Source organism: Sparus aurata, chromosome 19 (genome assembly GCF_900880675.1).
Source record: "Sparus aurata chromosome 19, fSpaAur1.1, whole genome shotgun sequence".
Lineage (NCBI taxonomy): Eukaryota > Metazoa > Chordata > Actinopteri > Spariformes > Sparidae > Sparus > Sparus aurata.
In genome coordinates this window covers 10801405-10814292 of record NC_044205.1, presented here as the reverse complement: position 1 = coordinate 10814292, position 12888 = coordinate 10801405, and the positions used below count along the sequence as shown (strand labels likewise).

Here is a 12888-nt window from a genome sequence, read left to right as displayed (position 1 = left end):
CTCTGTTTTATTTTTTTTCAAATGTCATCTAATTTCTATTTCATTCCGTCTCTCATCAGATTGACTCCTCGGTCTGCTCTGATATCAACCATGAAGCATTCAGAACGGTGTTTTCCACTTTCACTATGCTGCTGGTTGACATGAAACTGCCTCTGAATCTCAAGGTAAAGGAGAGGGCATTTAGTGGATTTTCATTCTTCTTTTACAGTTCCTATTTGAGTTGCTTGAACAAGTACACAATGCTGACATTTAAGTTTATTTTGTTGGATTCTCTCAACTCTTCAGAGTCAGGCCCTGTTGGTTTTACCCTTCTTCACAACCCTCCCAGAGGAGCCACTGGCTGAGCTGCAGAGAGCTCTGGACGCCCTGGTAGCTTCCCACTTCCCCATGCAGTCAGATGAGTTTGCTAAGGGCTCGCTTCACCGCAACAACTACATGGACTGTATCCGAAAGGTAAAGCCACTGTTATGGAGGGAAAGTTAATTTAATAGATGACAACAAGCATACTACAAAAACTCACCCAGAACTCTTCTGTGGCAAGTGTTTCTGTTTGGGTTAACCAGGTTTTATTTGTTGGTATCTGGGAGGTTGTAATCTACATTTCTTTCTGTCTGTTAGTTGCTGGATGCCCTTGAGCTTTCTCAGAGCCCCCTCCTGCTCAAACTGATGGCAGGGATTCTGTGTCGAGATAGAAAGCACATAATGGAGGATCAATTCCAAAACTGTTTCCAAAGAATTGCTAAGCGGTTAGTAGAGCCTTCACAACCTTTCTTCATTTATGTAAGGCAGGGTTCTCCCCAGAAATTCTTAGTATAGCGGCGCACCATCAGTCCGGGGGGGGGGGGGGGGGGTGCGCGACCGCTCGTCAATGTCAGTCCGGGGGGGGGGGGGGGACCGCTCGTCGACGTCAGTCCGGGGGGGGGAGACACGGACATACGGACAGCCGGTCATCAACTCCGTCAGCCGGGGGATGGACGGACGCTCATCGCCGTCAGCCGGGAGCTCCTAGCCGTCAACCGGGGGACGGACGGACGGACGGACGGACGCTCGACACTGTCACGCGCGGAGTATAGCGGCGCTGACCGAGCGGTAGAGCGGCGCAGCGCCGCTGTTCCACCGTCTGGGGAGAACCCTGTGTAAGGTTACACGAGGTATCTTTCTTTCTTCCTAATCTAAAGTGTAGATGTTTTGAAGTGATAGATTAAACATAACTTGTTCAGTTTTTGTTATCAAGTGCAGTTGTAGATACACATGCATTTTAATGTATGACATGCATGTTAAGATCCATCACAAGGCTATTTAACATATTGCAGAAGATCACACAGAAGTCTCTTATTTTGTGATGATTCCCTGTGTTTATCAATGTCTGACTAGGTCAAGTACCGAGCGGCAGCTGAAGCTACTGTGTACAGTTTATGTGGTGATCCAGCAGGGTGATGTGCCCATGAACTCCATGCAAGCCATGATGGAGAGGGTTCTGCTGCCTCTTGCCTCTCACTGTAGCATCACGGCTCTCAATGACTTCTTTGTGGCAAATGTCTCTGACATAACTGCTTTGCTGCTCAGCCGTTTCACTAAGGTTTGCTCCTTAATATTGTTACTTTTAGAGAAGTATATCAGATGAAAAACAGTTTATAGTTTAATGGTGTTTTATTGGAAACTTCTATGATATTAATGTATTCCTGGCACATTTATCTTTTAAATAAGCATTTGGCAGTTAGATGCAAAGCCAGTACTGTCTTATCTGGATGGAAGGAGAACATTGGAAATCAAGTGCATTATTTCTTTATCAATTTTAGTCAAATGAAACTGAATTTGAGATTCAGTTGCTGAAGAAGAATGGCTGCTTCAAACTGATGGAGCTCCTGTATTCTCGGCTTCCCAAAGAAGAGGTTTACTCCAAGGAGTCCCGCATCAATCAAGCCTTCTGTCGTTCAGACAAAACAGAGGGAAATGAGCTGTCCAAGGCCATGATTAAGTAAGAAGTGCCATGAGAGTGATGTAAAATGTCCTTATTCAACCATGAATAAATATTAACAATTGTTTTTATCTCCATCAGGTCATGTTTTGAGGCGTTCACTGAGAACATGGCTGGTGAGACTCAGCTCCTTGGCCTTCGGAGACTCTATCACTGTGCTGCATACAACTGTGCCATTGCTGCCATCAGCTGCAGCTTCAACGAGCCCAAATTCTACCAGGGCTTCCTCTTCAGTGAGAAACCAGAGAAGGTACTGGCTGGATTTTTAAATTTTATCTGACTCATTTCACTGCAGTCTTCTTTCATTTTGGAACAATAGACTACGATGAATTGCACTATTTTCTTTTTTGTTTCTTATCCAGAATCAGTTAATTCTAGAAAACATCATTGATGTCGAAAGGACTTACAATTTTCCGGTTGAAATTGAGGTATGTTTTTTTTGTGTTTTTTACATAGCTGTTTGTATAAGTATACCTTGAGTTGCAGTGATGGTTTATCCATTTATTTATTTCATCAATTTAGGTCCCACTTGAGAGAAAGAAAAAATATGTCATGATTCGCAAAGAAGTGAGCGAGGAGAATGGAGGTATTTTACTACTCATTTCAATGTTTTGGTTTTTTTTACTTTTGGAATTGGCCATCTTTTTCAAAGAAGAATTTTATTTGAATTAACACTCTATGTCCATCCTAAATTGTACCTTGTTATAGCTTATTTATAACACCTGCCTTATTAAGTCCAATAAAAATATCATGCTCTTTGCAACAAAATTGGATGTGATGTGAATTTATCATAGGTAGATACATAATATGTATCCAAAGTTTATTTGAAGTCTGTCATTAAGTTTGTTAATGAGATTTATGTTGTGGTTTTCATAGACGCTCCAGTGTATCTGTCCTCCCAGTCCTACATGGCTGACAGCAGCCTTAGCGAGGAGATGAGTCAGTTTGATTTCTCCACCGGAGTCCAAAGCTTTTCTTACAGCTCTCAGAACCCTGAAGGACAGAGACGCACCGTTGCAAAAAGAGTCAGTCGTGATTTCTTTCTCCCATATGCACAATTGCTCTAAGTTTATATTATTATTGAGCTTCATATGATGGTTTAAATGTTGTCTCAGATGACCACCCTACCAGTGGTCCAAGTCCTTTGAGGCAACTAAATGCAATTTTTGTTTCACTCTAGAGCTGCAACAATTAGTCGGTTTGATCCATTAGTTGATGAAAAGAAAACTAATCATCAGCTGTTTTGATAACCAGTTAATTGTTTCAGTCATTTTTAAAGCAGAATGTCACACACTTGCTGGTTCTAGCTTCATAGATGTAAGAATTTGCACCTCTCTTTTTTAATATGATGGTAAATAAAACAATCTTTTGGTTTTGGACTTAAGAAACTATTTGAAAACTCTATTTTAAAATGTTTTATTTTTTCTACAATGTTTTTGAGATTTTATAAACCAAAGTAAGTTAGGGAAACAGAAGTTTGTTGGTATGTTTGTACATCTAGGAGACAGAGGAGACAAATCCCTCCCAGGATGCATTGGTGGATCTAGAGATGGATGAGCTGAATCAGCATGAATGCATGGCATCCATGACTGGTCTTATTGGACACATGCAAAGGAACAGCATAACCCCCAAAATTGAGCAGGTGAGTGGCATTGAAGAGCGGGTACAGCAGGCTTTGACTTGTGATCTTTTTAAAGAACTGTCATTTTCATTATGTTTTTATCAGGTTTAAATGACAATGGAAACAGACTATGTGTAAAGCCATATAAACATCTACAAACTGTTATTCTAATTGCTCTGTCCTCTTTATGAAACAGGGAAACATGCCTAGTGATCTCCCTCCATGGATGAAATTTCTTCATGCAAAATTGGCAAATCCGGCAACACCTCTGAATATAAGACTCTTCATCTCAAAGCTGATCATCAACACAGAGGAGGTAAATGTCCCTTAATACAAATGCGCAGTCTGACAATAAATGATTACGATGCAACTACTTTTATATACACCCATATGTGTCACCTCGTATTCTGCTCCACTTATGGATTTGGACTGTGTTGTCCATCTTTCCAGGTTTTTCGACCGTATGCCAAACATTTGTTGGGGCCGCTCCTGCAGCTTGTCGTCTCTGGAAACAATGGTGGAGAGGGAATCCATTTTATGGTGGTGGACATTGTGGTCACAGTGCTCTCTTGGACAAGCCTGGCCAGCCCCAAGGTTTTTTAATACTTAGATTTGAAAAGATTGTGAATATAAATCATTAGTACATTTTTGTCATGATCTTTGCATATGTCAATAGTTTGATATAAACATTTCAACGTATGGTAATATAGATTTACAAGAAATAGTAGCAAATTGTAGGATGTAAGAAGTGGATAAAGTGAAAGTTTGATTTATCATTAGTAATTTAAATGTGTTGTCCCAGGGTAACCCCAGAGATGAAGTGCTAGCCAACCGGCTGTTGGAGTTCCTGATGAAGCACAGCTTCCACTCCAAGAGAGCAGTTTTCCGCCACAACTTGGAGATCATTCGCACTCTGGTAGAGTGCTGGAAAGACTGTCTGCATGTGCCTTACAGGTAGTACTTGAACACTCTCACTGGACAATTAATGTTCATTATACACAAGGCTATGGGCATGGTCACAAACAGTCAGGACACAGACTCCTCACACCATGCAACATTAAGGTTAAAAACTCAACAGAAGAGAAATGTCCCGTGGAAACAGGCTTTAGTTGAAATTGGAGGTATGGAGATATCTATTTGTCTATAGATTTTCACAGCTGCTGACTTGACTTTGATTCATTTGTTTAGCCTATGGGATTACCATCTAGTAGAAATATAGCTAAAGAAACCCTCAAATCAGTTTTATATATTCAAAATCTTTTACAAACTTTGACAAAATGGGAAATTTAAACAGTTTAAAAACAAACTTCTATAAAATATTGGTCTGGAGAACATATCATTTTAGAGAAAGGGAGAAAAGAAAAAATCCTGGCTGGTATTTGAATTTTCACTTTGTTCCAAAGATGCCAAAAGAAAGCAGACTGCACCAGGTGTTTTTGCTTCCATTGGGCATTATGGCCTGTGAGTGTTTGATGGTTGAATGTTCCTTGAATCTTATTAGTTATAAGTAGATTTCAACCTGACTTTTGTCCTTACCTCCATTTATCTCTTACTAGTTACAAAAAGCCTGAAAAACAACAAATTGTAATGATCTTTTTATTCTGCAAGTCAATGTTCAGCCCTCAATAGCAAGAAGCAAGTTGGAAATAATGATAAATCTGATTATATACGAATATATGTTCTGTTTTTATTTGTATTTATTTTATTATTTTTTTATAGATAAAATGGAATTGAACTGGTCCTGTGCTTTATCTAATTTCTTGTCCTTCTAGTCTGATATATGAGCGATTTTGTGGCACCGACCCAAACAGTAAGGACAACTCTGTTGGACTACAACTGCTGGGAATCATCCTGGCGAACAACCTCCCAGCTTATGATGCCTCATGTGCAATTGAATATGAGAGGTAAAATATATAGTCTAGATGAATGGCAACACACTGTGCAGTATGTTGTTTTTTAAATTGTCAAACTAAGAGATAAAAGCAGTATATTCCTAATGGTTTCTTTTTGACTGTGTTGTTTTTAACATACTGCCCACTCACAAAGTTATTCAATCATTGTTTTCCTCTGTTTTTAAAGGTACATCCAGTCTCTCACCAACAACTTGTCCTTTGTAAGATATAAAGACGTCTATGCAGCTGCTGCTGAAATTATTGGCCTCATCCTGAAGAATACCACTGAAAAGGATGAAGTATGAGATTTTCTCCAGTGTTGTTTAATGACAGTTGAACTCAGTTATGTTTGTCTGAAAAGACCTCAAAGCACCATTAGTAGAAAAAAATGTTATGCTGGCAATGATAAAACTTTCTTCAAATATTATTTATTGTCCAACATTTTTCATTTCAAATTCATTCATTAAATGAAATTCAAATCTGTTTTCATGATTCTCTTCTTTTCTCAGTGTCATCAAGAACTACTCAATCATGCTGCAAGTAAGATAAACAATCTGAAGAAAAAAGACATGGACGACAAGTTCATCATTTGCTTGAACAAAGTGTCGAAACACTTTCCTCCATTTATGGATCAGTGAGTTTGTAGCTCTGCCTTTTTCACTGTAATATGAATTATATTGTAAATCATAGTATTGGATTTCATTGTCTGTGAATTGCCTTTGAATTGACCCCAAAATGTTTCTATTTTCAGGTTTGTCAACTTAGTTTTCTTCCTCCTGCCGAAGATGCACGGCATCTTGAAGACACATTGTTTGGAGTGTGTGCTAAGCCGAGCTGACGTAATCCCAGACATCTTTCTGCAGCTAAAGACAAAGGGCTTTATTCAAATGATGGGCCACAGGTAGGTCCTTACCATTATCATTGGTTCATATCCATCGCAGACATGTACAAACATTTTGAGACAATAATGAGTTGCACTGTAAGTACTCCAAACAAATAAAGCCCGTCACTGAAAAGATTCAAATGTACAGGTGTGTGGCGCTCTTACAACCAGGTTTCCCTGCTTTTTTGTTAATCTGTTTTACACAAAACAGTATGTCCCTTTTCTAAAGTTATGGACATTACTACTGGAAATTAAATGGCAAGTGTAAATGAATAACACATTTGAAGATCTATTTTTGCTGCAAGCATGTTTCTGCACTTTACTCCTCTGTTCCCCCTAGGGATGAAGCAAGGCAGAGAGTTTGTCTGGATATCATCCACAAGATTATTGCCCTCCTGTCTCCAGTCGAGCTTCAGGAGCTCCTGGGAGCTGTGACATCTTTTGTCGCCCATCCCTCACCAGTGTGCAGAGAGAGGATGTATGACATCCTCATGTGGATCCAGGACAACTACAGGTACTGTGAACTTTTTTGGCTTTTGTTCACATGCAAATTACCTTTCCTACTTTTGCATCTTGTTAGTGATATTATTTATGCCAAAATGTAGTGTAGTGTTAACTAGCTACAAAATAATGCAACATGGATTCAAAATAGGTAAGGGGTGATTTATTTATTATCCATATAACGATACTGTTACTTTATATGGTCAATGGACTGCATATCGTATGTGAAGTGACAGGTTTACTGTTGCTTACCGCCAACTGTTAACTCTCTGATGTCAATGTTAATGATGTATTTTTTTTTATTTATTTATTATTTTTTTTTATCTCCCAGAGATACAGAGAGCATGGAAGATGACACCTCAGTACAGGTTTTGAGTGCAGCTAAAGAAACACTCCTTCAGGGGCTGTCTGAAGAAAACCAAGGCCTTCAGTAAGTACCCAATATTTCTGACCTGCCTTTACTTGATGTTTTATTTATTTCACTCTGTCATTAATTTAAATATACAATCAGTGTTTTAGTGGAAAAACGTCCCTCTCTACTATGTTTTTCAGGCTGTATGTTCGTAACTTCTGGAGTCATGAGAAGCGCCTCCCCACTGCCACCCTGGAGCGAATGTTGACAGTGCTTCGTTCTCTATACTCCTGTCAAATAGAAAGGTGTTTCTTAAGTTTGGCTACCAATCTGCTGTTGGAAATGACCAGCCAGAGTCCTGACTTCAAACGAAACATGTTTGAGTATCCTCTGTCAGAGTGTACCTTTCAGGTCAGTTGGAATCTGCAGCATTTATTTCACTCAGTCAGTTAGAAATTGTATTTTTAAATTTCTATTTATATGCTACTGATATATTAATCACAGTTTTGCACTCTCTAGGACTATGTGATTGACTCCAACTGGCGCTTCAGGAGCACAGTGATGACTCCCATGTTTGTGGAAACCCAAAGCTCTCAGGGCCCAGAGAGTTTGGCAGCGTCCCAGTCAGGATCCATTAAGGGGAAGCTCAGAGCCACTCAGACTTCATTGGAGTTCTCCCAAACCCAGACAGCAGGTACCACTGTAGATTAATGTTGTGGTATTAAAGCAGCACTAGAGATAAAAGCATGTGCAGTACCTGTAGCTCTGCAGTCAGAAAATGTACAAGTTTACATGTATATGTTTTTCATTTAAATGTTTTTTGTTTTTGTTTTTTCCCTAGGTCGACGCACAGCATATAACTGGCTGACGGGCAACAGTGTGGATACACTAGCAGAGTACACACTTGGCTCTGAGTCAATGTCTTCATTGTTGGTGTTTGATAAGAAAGAGAGGCGAACTGCAGCAAGGAAACCAGTAGGAGAAGGCTTTGGCCTGAAGCGTCTTACTGCGTCAACAGATGAGGTAGACAGTCACACCAAAGGTTAGTTGCCCAACTGTCTAAAGCCATCACCTAATTTTATGTGACCCTCGAGTATACCCAAGACAAAAATATGAGGTGAATGAATGAGTGGTTGTTGCATGGTTGAAACTAGTTTTCTAGTTCTGAATTAGGTCAGATTCTTACACAAATATTCAACACTGGATCTCAGAAAATGAGATGTGAAAGATGTAACTATTAACAGGTTACATAATTATATCCCCTAAGGGTGCCGGAGGTAAAGCTTCATATCAGAGTTAACAGCTTTGATCCAGTGGTGTATAGTTTTGAGTTCCTTTTCAAAACCACTTAATCTGACTTGAGTAGGCACCGCTCACTATGTCTTCACGTTAGCTCTGCCTTTGTGGTCTGCTGGTGATAAAGCTGAGGTTGGTGACTGAACAGTTGTGACACCATAACCTCACCAAAGTCATGATGGTTCGTTTGAATGCAATGTATTTGCATTTCTCTGTGGAATGAGCGTTTTGATACTTGCACAGTATTTAAATACTGCAGGAATCAATAAATACCCTTTAGAAATCTGACTTTATACAAAAAAAAGCCTTTAAATGCTCTTGTTCTTCTTATAATAATGATTGTAATAACTTGGTTTGAAGATTTCACTTGTAGAATGATTATTTGTATCAGAATTGTGTCCTGTCATTCATAACTCTTAGATGTTCTGTTCACCACCACAACAATCACATTTGTTTTTGATGTAAACATTTCCAAGCAAGTTAAATTCTGTAAATGTCAATATCTTTTTGTGGTCATATTTCAACAGCAGAAAACGAGCAACGTAGTAACATCCTGAGATTGAGACGCCGATTTCTCAAGGATCAGGAGAGAGTCAGCTTGAATTATGCACAAAAAGAGATCCAACAACAAAGGCAGAAAAAGGTATGAAACATGCAGGAACCAGCATGCTGAACTGGATTTGTCCTCTCTGAACTTCCAGTGTCTCTAACTACCAGTGGCTCTTTTTCGGTGTTCTGCAGGAAGAGAAAGCTGATCAAAGGCTACGCAAAGAGGCTCAGGTGACTCTTTATCGTAACTACAGAGTGGGAGACTTTCCAGACATCCAGATCTCATACAGCAGCCTTATCACCCCCCTTCAAGCACTAGCCCAGGTAAAACTGCAACTGCTCTTCCCCAAGAAATGGTCAGGCTGTAAATATACTTAACATGAATTAATGTAAAACATAAATCAGCTTTGATGAAAGTTTGTGGATTTCTTTCTTTGCAGAGAGATCCAATTTTAGCCAAACAGCTGTTTAGCTCCCTGTTTGCTGGTATCCTCCAAGAAATGGAAAAACTCAAACCAAGAGGGGAGAGCGCAAAGATTAAAGACGAGCTGCGGGTCAACATGAATACATTCCTGAGCAAGAGTTCCCTCTGCTTCCCTCCATTCATAGCTTGTGTGCAGGTACGACTTTTAGAATCTATTTGAATATTTTGATTCTTAAATCTGTACAGTGTCAGTGGCATTCACTGAGAGTGTCAGTACATTGATCACATTTACATCCACAGTGACAATGTATTTTAGCGTGTAGGAAAACTTTTGCAAAACACTGTCTTAAATTACTGATAATTGACCCTCTACTGATTGTGTTTTTAGGACATGTGTTACCAGAATAAGGAGCTGCAGCAGCTCGATCCAGGAGCCATCAGTGCCACTTGCCTGGTGAGTCTCCAGCAGCCGTCGGGCATCCTGCTTCTGGAGGAGGGCTTGTTGCATGGCACTGGTCAGGATGAACCTCCTTCCAAACGAGCACGCGGACGCAAAGAAATCCCCCCAGACACCAATAAATGGATCAACCTCGCACGGTATTATATGTTGTTTGGCTTGATACTGGTTCTATTAGTGCTGGCTTGTAACAAGGGTAATAAGTATTTGTATGATCTATTTTGTAAATCATCTGCTTATAAGAGGATAATATCATGATAAACCTTTGATTTGAAGTAGTCTTCTCCCTGGATAGCTCAGGCTCGTCACACCTGTGTTGAAGGTACTGTATATGGCTGATTATAGATAGTCAGTTCCCGATTCATTAATTCAGTGTCATATAAAACATTTTATTGTCTCTGCCCTCAGTTCAGATTTAAGTAGGTATGTTTGCTCAAAACGTTGTTATCTATCCATCCCACTACTGACTTGATGCACAGATTTGATTGGCTGAGTAGCATCACATAAGATGATTGGTGGGGAGTAAAGGCAGGTTAGGGATTGTAGCTATCAGGAGCCTCCTCCACATGTACAAATATATTACGTTTTGATAAATGTAACTGCTCTTTGTTCCCTCTTTTCTTCAGGCTTTACAGATCTCTGGAAGATTATGATGTTGTGCGCGGCATCTTTGGTGGTAAAGTTGGGACCAAGTCGATAACCTGCTCTGCGCTTCAAGCTGAAGCCAACACTGACTTTGCAGAAGCTGTGAAGCTATACAATGAGGTAATGTTTTTCCTACTACATTAAGTCCAGCATAGTGCTTACAGTAGGCAACATGTCCATGGATACATGCAGTTTTTACTAGATTGCTAGCTTTGTGTGTAGCATTGTAGTGTAAAAGTGCATATTTTCTCCATACTGGCAGGCTCTAAACACTGAGCACTGGGATGATGGTGAGCCCACTGAGTCTGAGAAGGACTTCTGGGAAATGGCTGCTATGGACGCGTACAACCATCTGACTGAGTGGAAATCTCTTCAGTACTGCTCCACTGTGAACATAGATGAGACCTCTCCGCCCAACCTTGAGAGGATGTGGTCAGAGCCAATCTACCAGGTGATAGAAATTCTTAGTCATGTAACAGGGAGAGTTGACATCTTGCAGGTTTTAATTCCAACCAATGGCTTTTAATTAGGCATTGACTTGAAAGGAAACCCACATTATGTAAACTCAGCCGTCAATGGCATGTGAATGTCCCTCCCCGACTCTTTAGACCTACCAGTAATAAATTAAATACTGCAATGAGAAGGTAAGGTAATTCGACAAGAACAGGAAAAAATTTAGCATATCATACCGTTACAAAAGCAATGAAAACCTGGTGCATAAACTCGATACTTTTGAAATATCTCCAGAGTTGGAATGCTTTTCTCACCCAAGTCTTTTGTGTTTTTGTTCTAGGGAATGTACCTGCAGCACATGATTCGCAGCATGTTGAAGCAGCTGCAGCTGGGTGAGACGGACCAAACTCTTCTCAGCTTCATTGACAAAGCCATGAAGGTGGAGGAACGCAAAAAGCTGCTGGAGAGTCATTACAGCCAAGAGCTCAGCTTGCTCTATATCCTGCAGGAGGACTATGACCGTGCCAAATACTACACAAACTATGCCATGCAGCTCTTTATGGAGGTCTGCCGTTACACAGCTTTTCTGTCTATCACCTCAAAGTTGAAAACAAAAAGATCCTTCATTTATTCATTGTACACTCTGTTAATTGCTTTTTCTCCTATAGAATTACTCGAGTGTAGATACGCTGCTGACTCAAAGTCGGCTGACCACCCTGCAGTCGGTGCAGGCCTTGACTGAAATCCTGGACTTTCTGCATTTCATTAAAGGAGACGGTGAGTGAAGTTATTGTCTTTAAAAACTACAATAACTATAAAGAACCAAATAACCAAAAGAAAAAATAAATAAGTAGTTATTTCTTCTTTTTTTTAAAGTTTTATTCTATTCTCTTTCCATAAAATCTTGGTAAATACTTTTAATAAAAACATAATTGACCCACTGTCAAAATTGACTAATGTCAATTGTATGTCTTTAATTAGTGTCTCTGAGCTCCCTGAAGGGGCTTATCAGACTATGGACTGAGCGGTATCCTGATGCCAAAGTGGATCCAGTGAACTTATGGGATGACATCATTACGTCACGGTAAGTAATAGATTGTGTATTTAGCTTGCAAATCAGACTACTATCCTTGGAGAGTGGTTTGTCTGTGAGTTGGCGATCCCTGAAAGCAACATTCCTCCAATCCCCTCCACATTTGCCCCCAAATGGTCACATTTGGCAGATACTGTCTGTTATTGACTTGGGGTTTTTTGTTTGTTTTTTTTTAAAGTATTTTTTTGGCCTTTTTATGGCTTTATTGACAGTACAGCTGAATTTGTTTGGTTTGCTGCTCATAATAGGCAGATATTTCATTTTGAAACAAAATCATGACAGTAACAAAATTATATGTTTATACTTTTATTCAAATACAACACAATAATAATGTATATAATATGTACAATGATTTTTGCTGTGGAACTTTTCCGTTTATTCATATGCACAATGACAAAAACAGAATTATATTTCATAATACAAAGGCAAATATTTGTGCAGGAGAGGAAAAGATGCCCAAAGGGCTTATATAAAATCCTCCCCCTCAATACAAAATCACAAACAGATTAACTAATAGAAAAAGAAAAGAGAAAAAACAAGGAAAAGACACAATAAACAAATAAACAGAGTGAAAAATATCCATAAAATTACAAATTCATTTCAGTTATACTAGACATGAGTATTATTTTGCCTGGATAGAAGATACCTCACCATACTAGTCCTAAACATTTTGTAGGATGATATAAGCTTTGTGCAGTCTTCAAATATGGAATAAATTCCAGTAAGACCTGAATTTGCAGGTAC

At 39.4% G+C, this 12888-nt stretch overlaps 1 protein-coding gene across 1 annotated transcript in view; it reads left to right on the top strand.

The window, feature by feature from the left end:
- The window catches only part of prkdc (protein kinase, DNA-activated, catalytic subunit), a 38735-nt gene that overhangs the window by 16230 nt on the left and 9617 nt on the right, over positions 1-12888 (top strand). Inside the window, exons 38-68 of the mRNA XM_030398501.1 lie at positions 60-164; positions 286-453; positions 619-746; positions 1375-1579; positions 1800-1978; positions 2060-2228; positions 2341-2406; positions 2501-2564; positions 2855-3003; positions 3480-3620; positions 3796-3915; positions 4050-4193; positions 4402-4553; positions 5372-5503; positions 5679-5790; positions 6001-6125; positions 6243-6392; positions 6715-6888; positions 7207-7305; positions 7428-7638; positions 7747-7921; positions 8069-8269; positions 9051-9166; positions 9265-9396; positions 9513-9692; positions 9885-10093; positions 10580-10718; positions 10861-11049; positions 11392-11616; positions 11720-11828; positions 12033-12135. Coding sequence (XP_030254361.1) covers positions 60-164; positions 286-453; positions 619-746; positions 1375-1579; positions 1800-1978; positions 2060-2228; positions 2341-2406; positions 2501-2564; positions 2855-3003; positions 3480-3620; positions 3796-3915; positions 4050-4193; positions 4402-4553; positions 5372-5503; positions 5679-5790; positions 6001-6125; positions 6243-6392; positions 6715-6888; positions 7207-7305; positions 7428-7638; positions 7747-7921; positions 8069-8269; positions 9051-9166; positions 9265-9396; positions 9513-9692; positions 9885-10093; positions 10580-10718; positions 10861-11049; positions 11392-11616; positions 11720-11828; positions 12033-12135 — 4571 coding nt within the window. The remainder of the gene's footprint in view (positions 1-59; positions 165-285; positions 454-618; positions 747-1374; positions 1580-1799; positions 1979-2059; positions 2229-2340; positions 2407-2500; positions 2565-2854; positions 3004-3479; positions 3621-3795; positions 3916-4049; positions 4194-4401; positions 4554-5371; positions 5504-5678; positions 5791-6000; positions 6126-6242; positions 6393-6714; positions 6889-7206; positions 7306-7427; positions 7639-7746; positions 7922-8068; positions 8270-9050; positions 9167-9264; positions 9397-9512; positions 9693-9884; positions 10094-10579; positions 10719-10860; positions 11050-11391; positions 11617-11719; positions 11829-12032; positions 12136-12888) is intronic.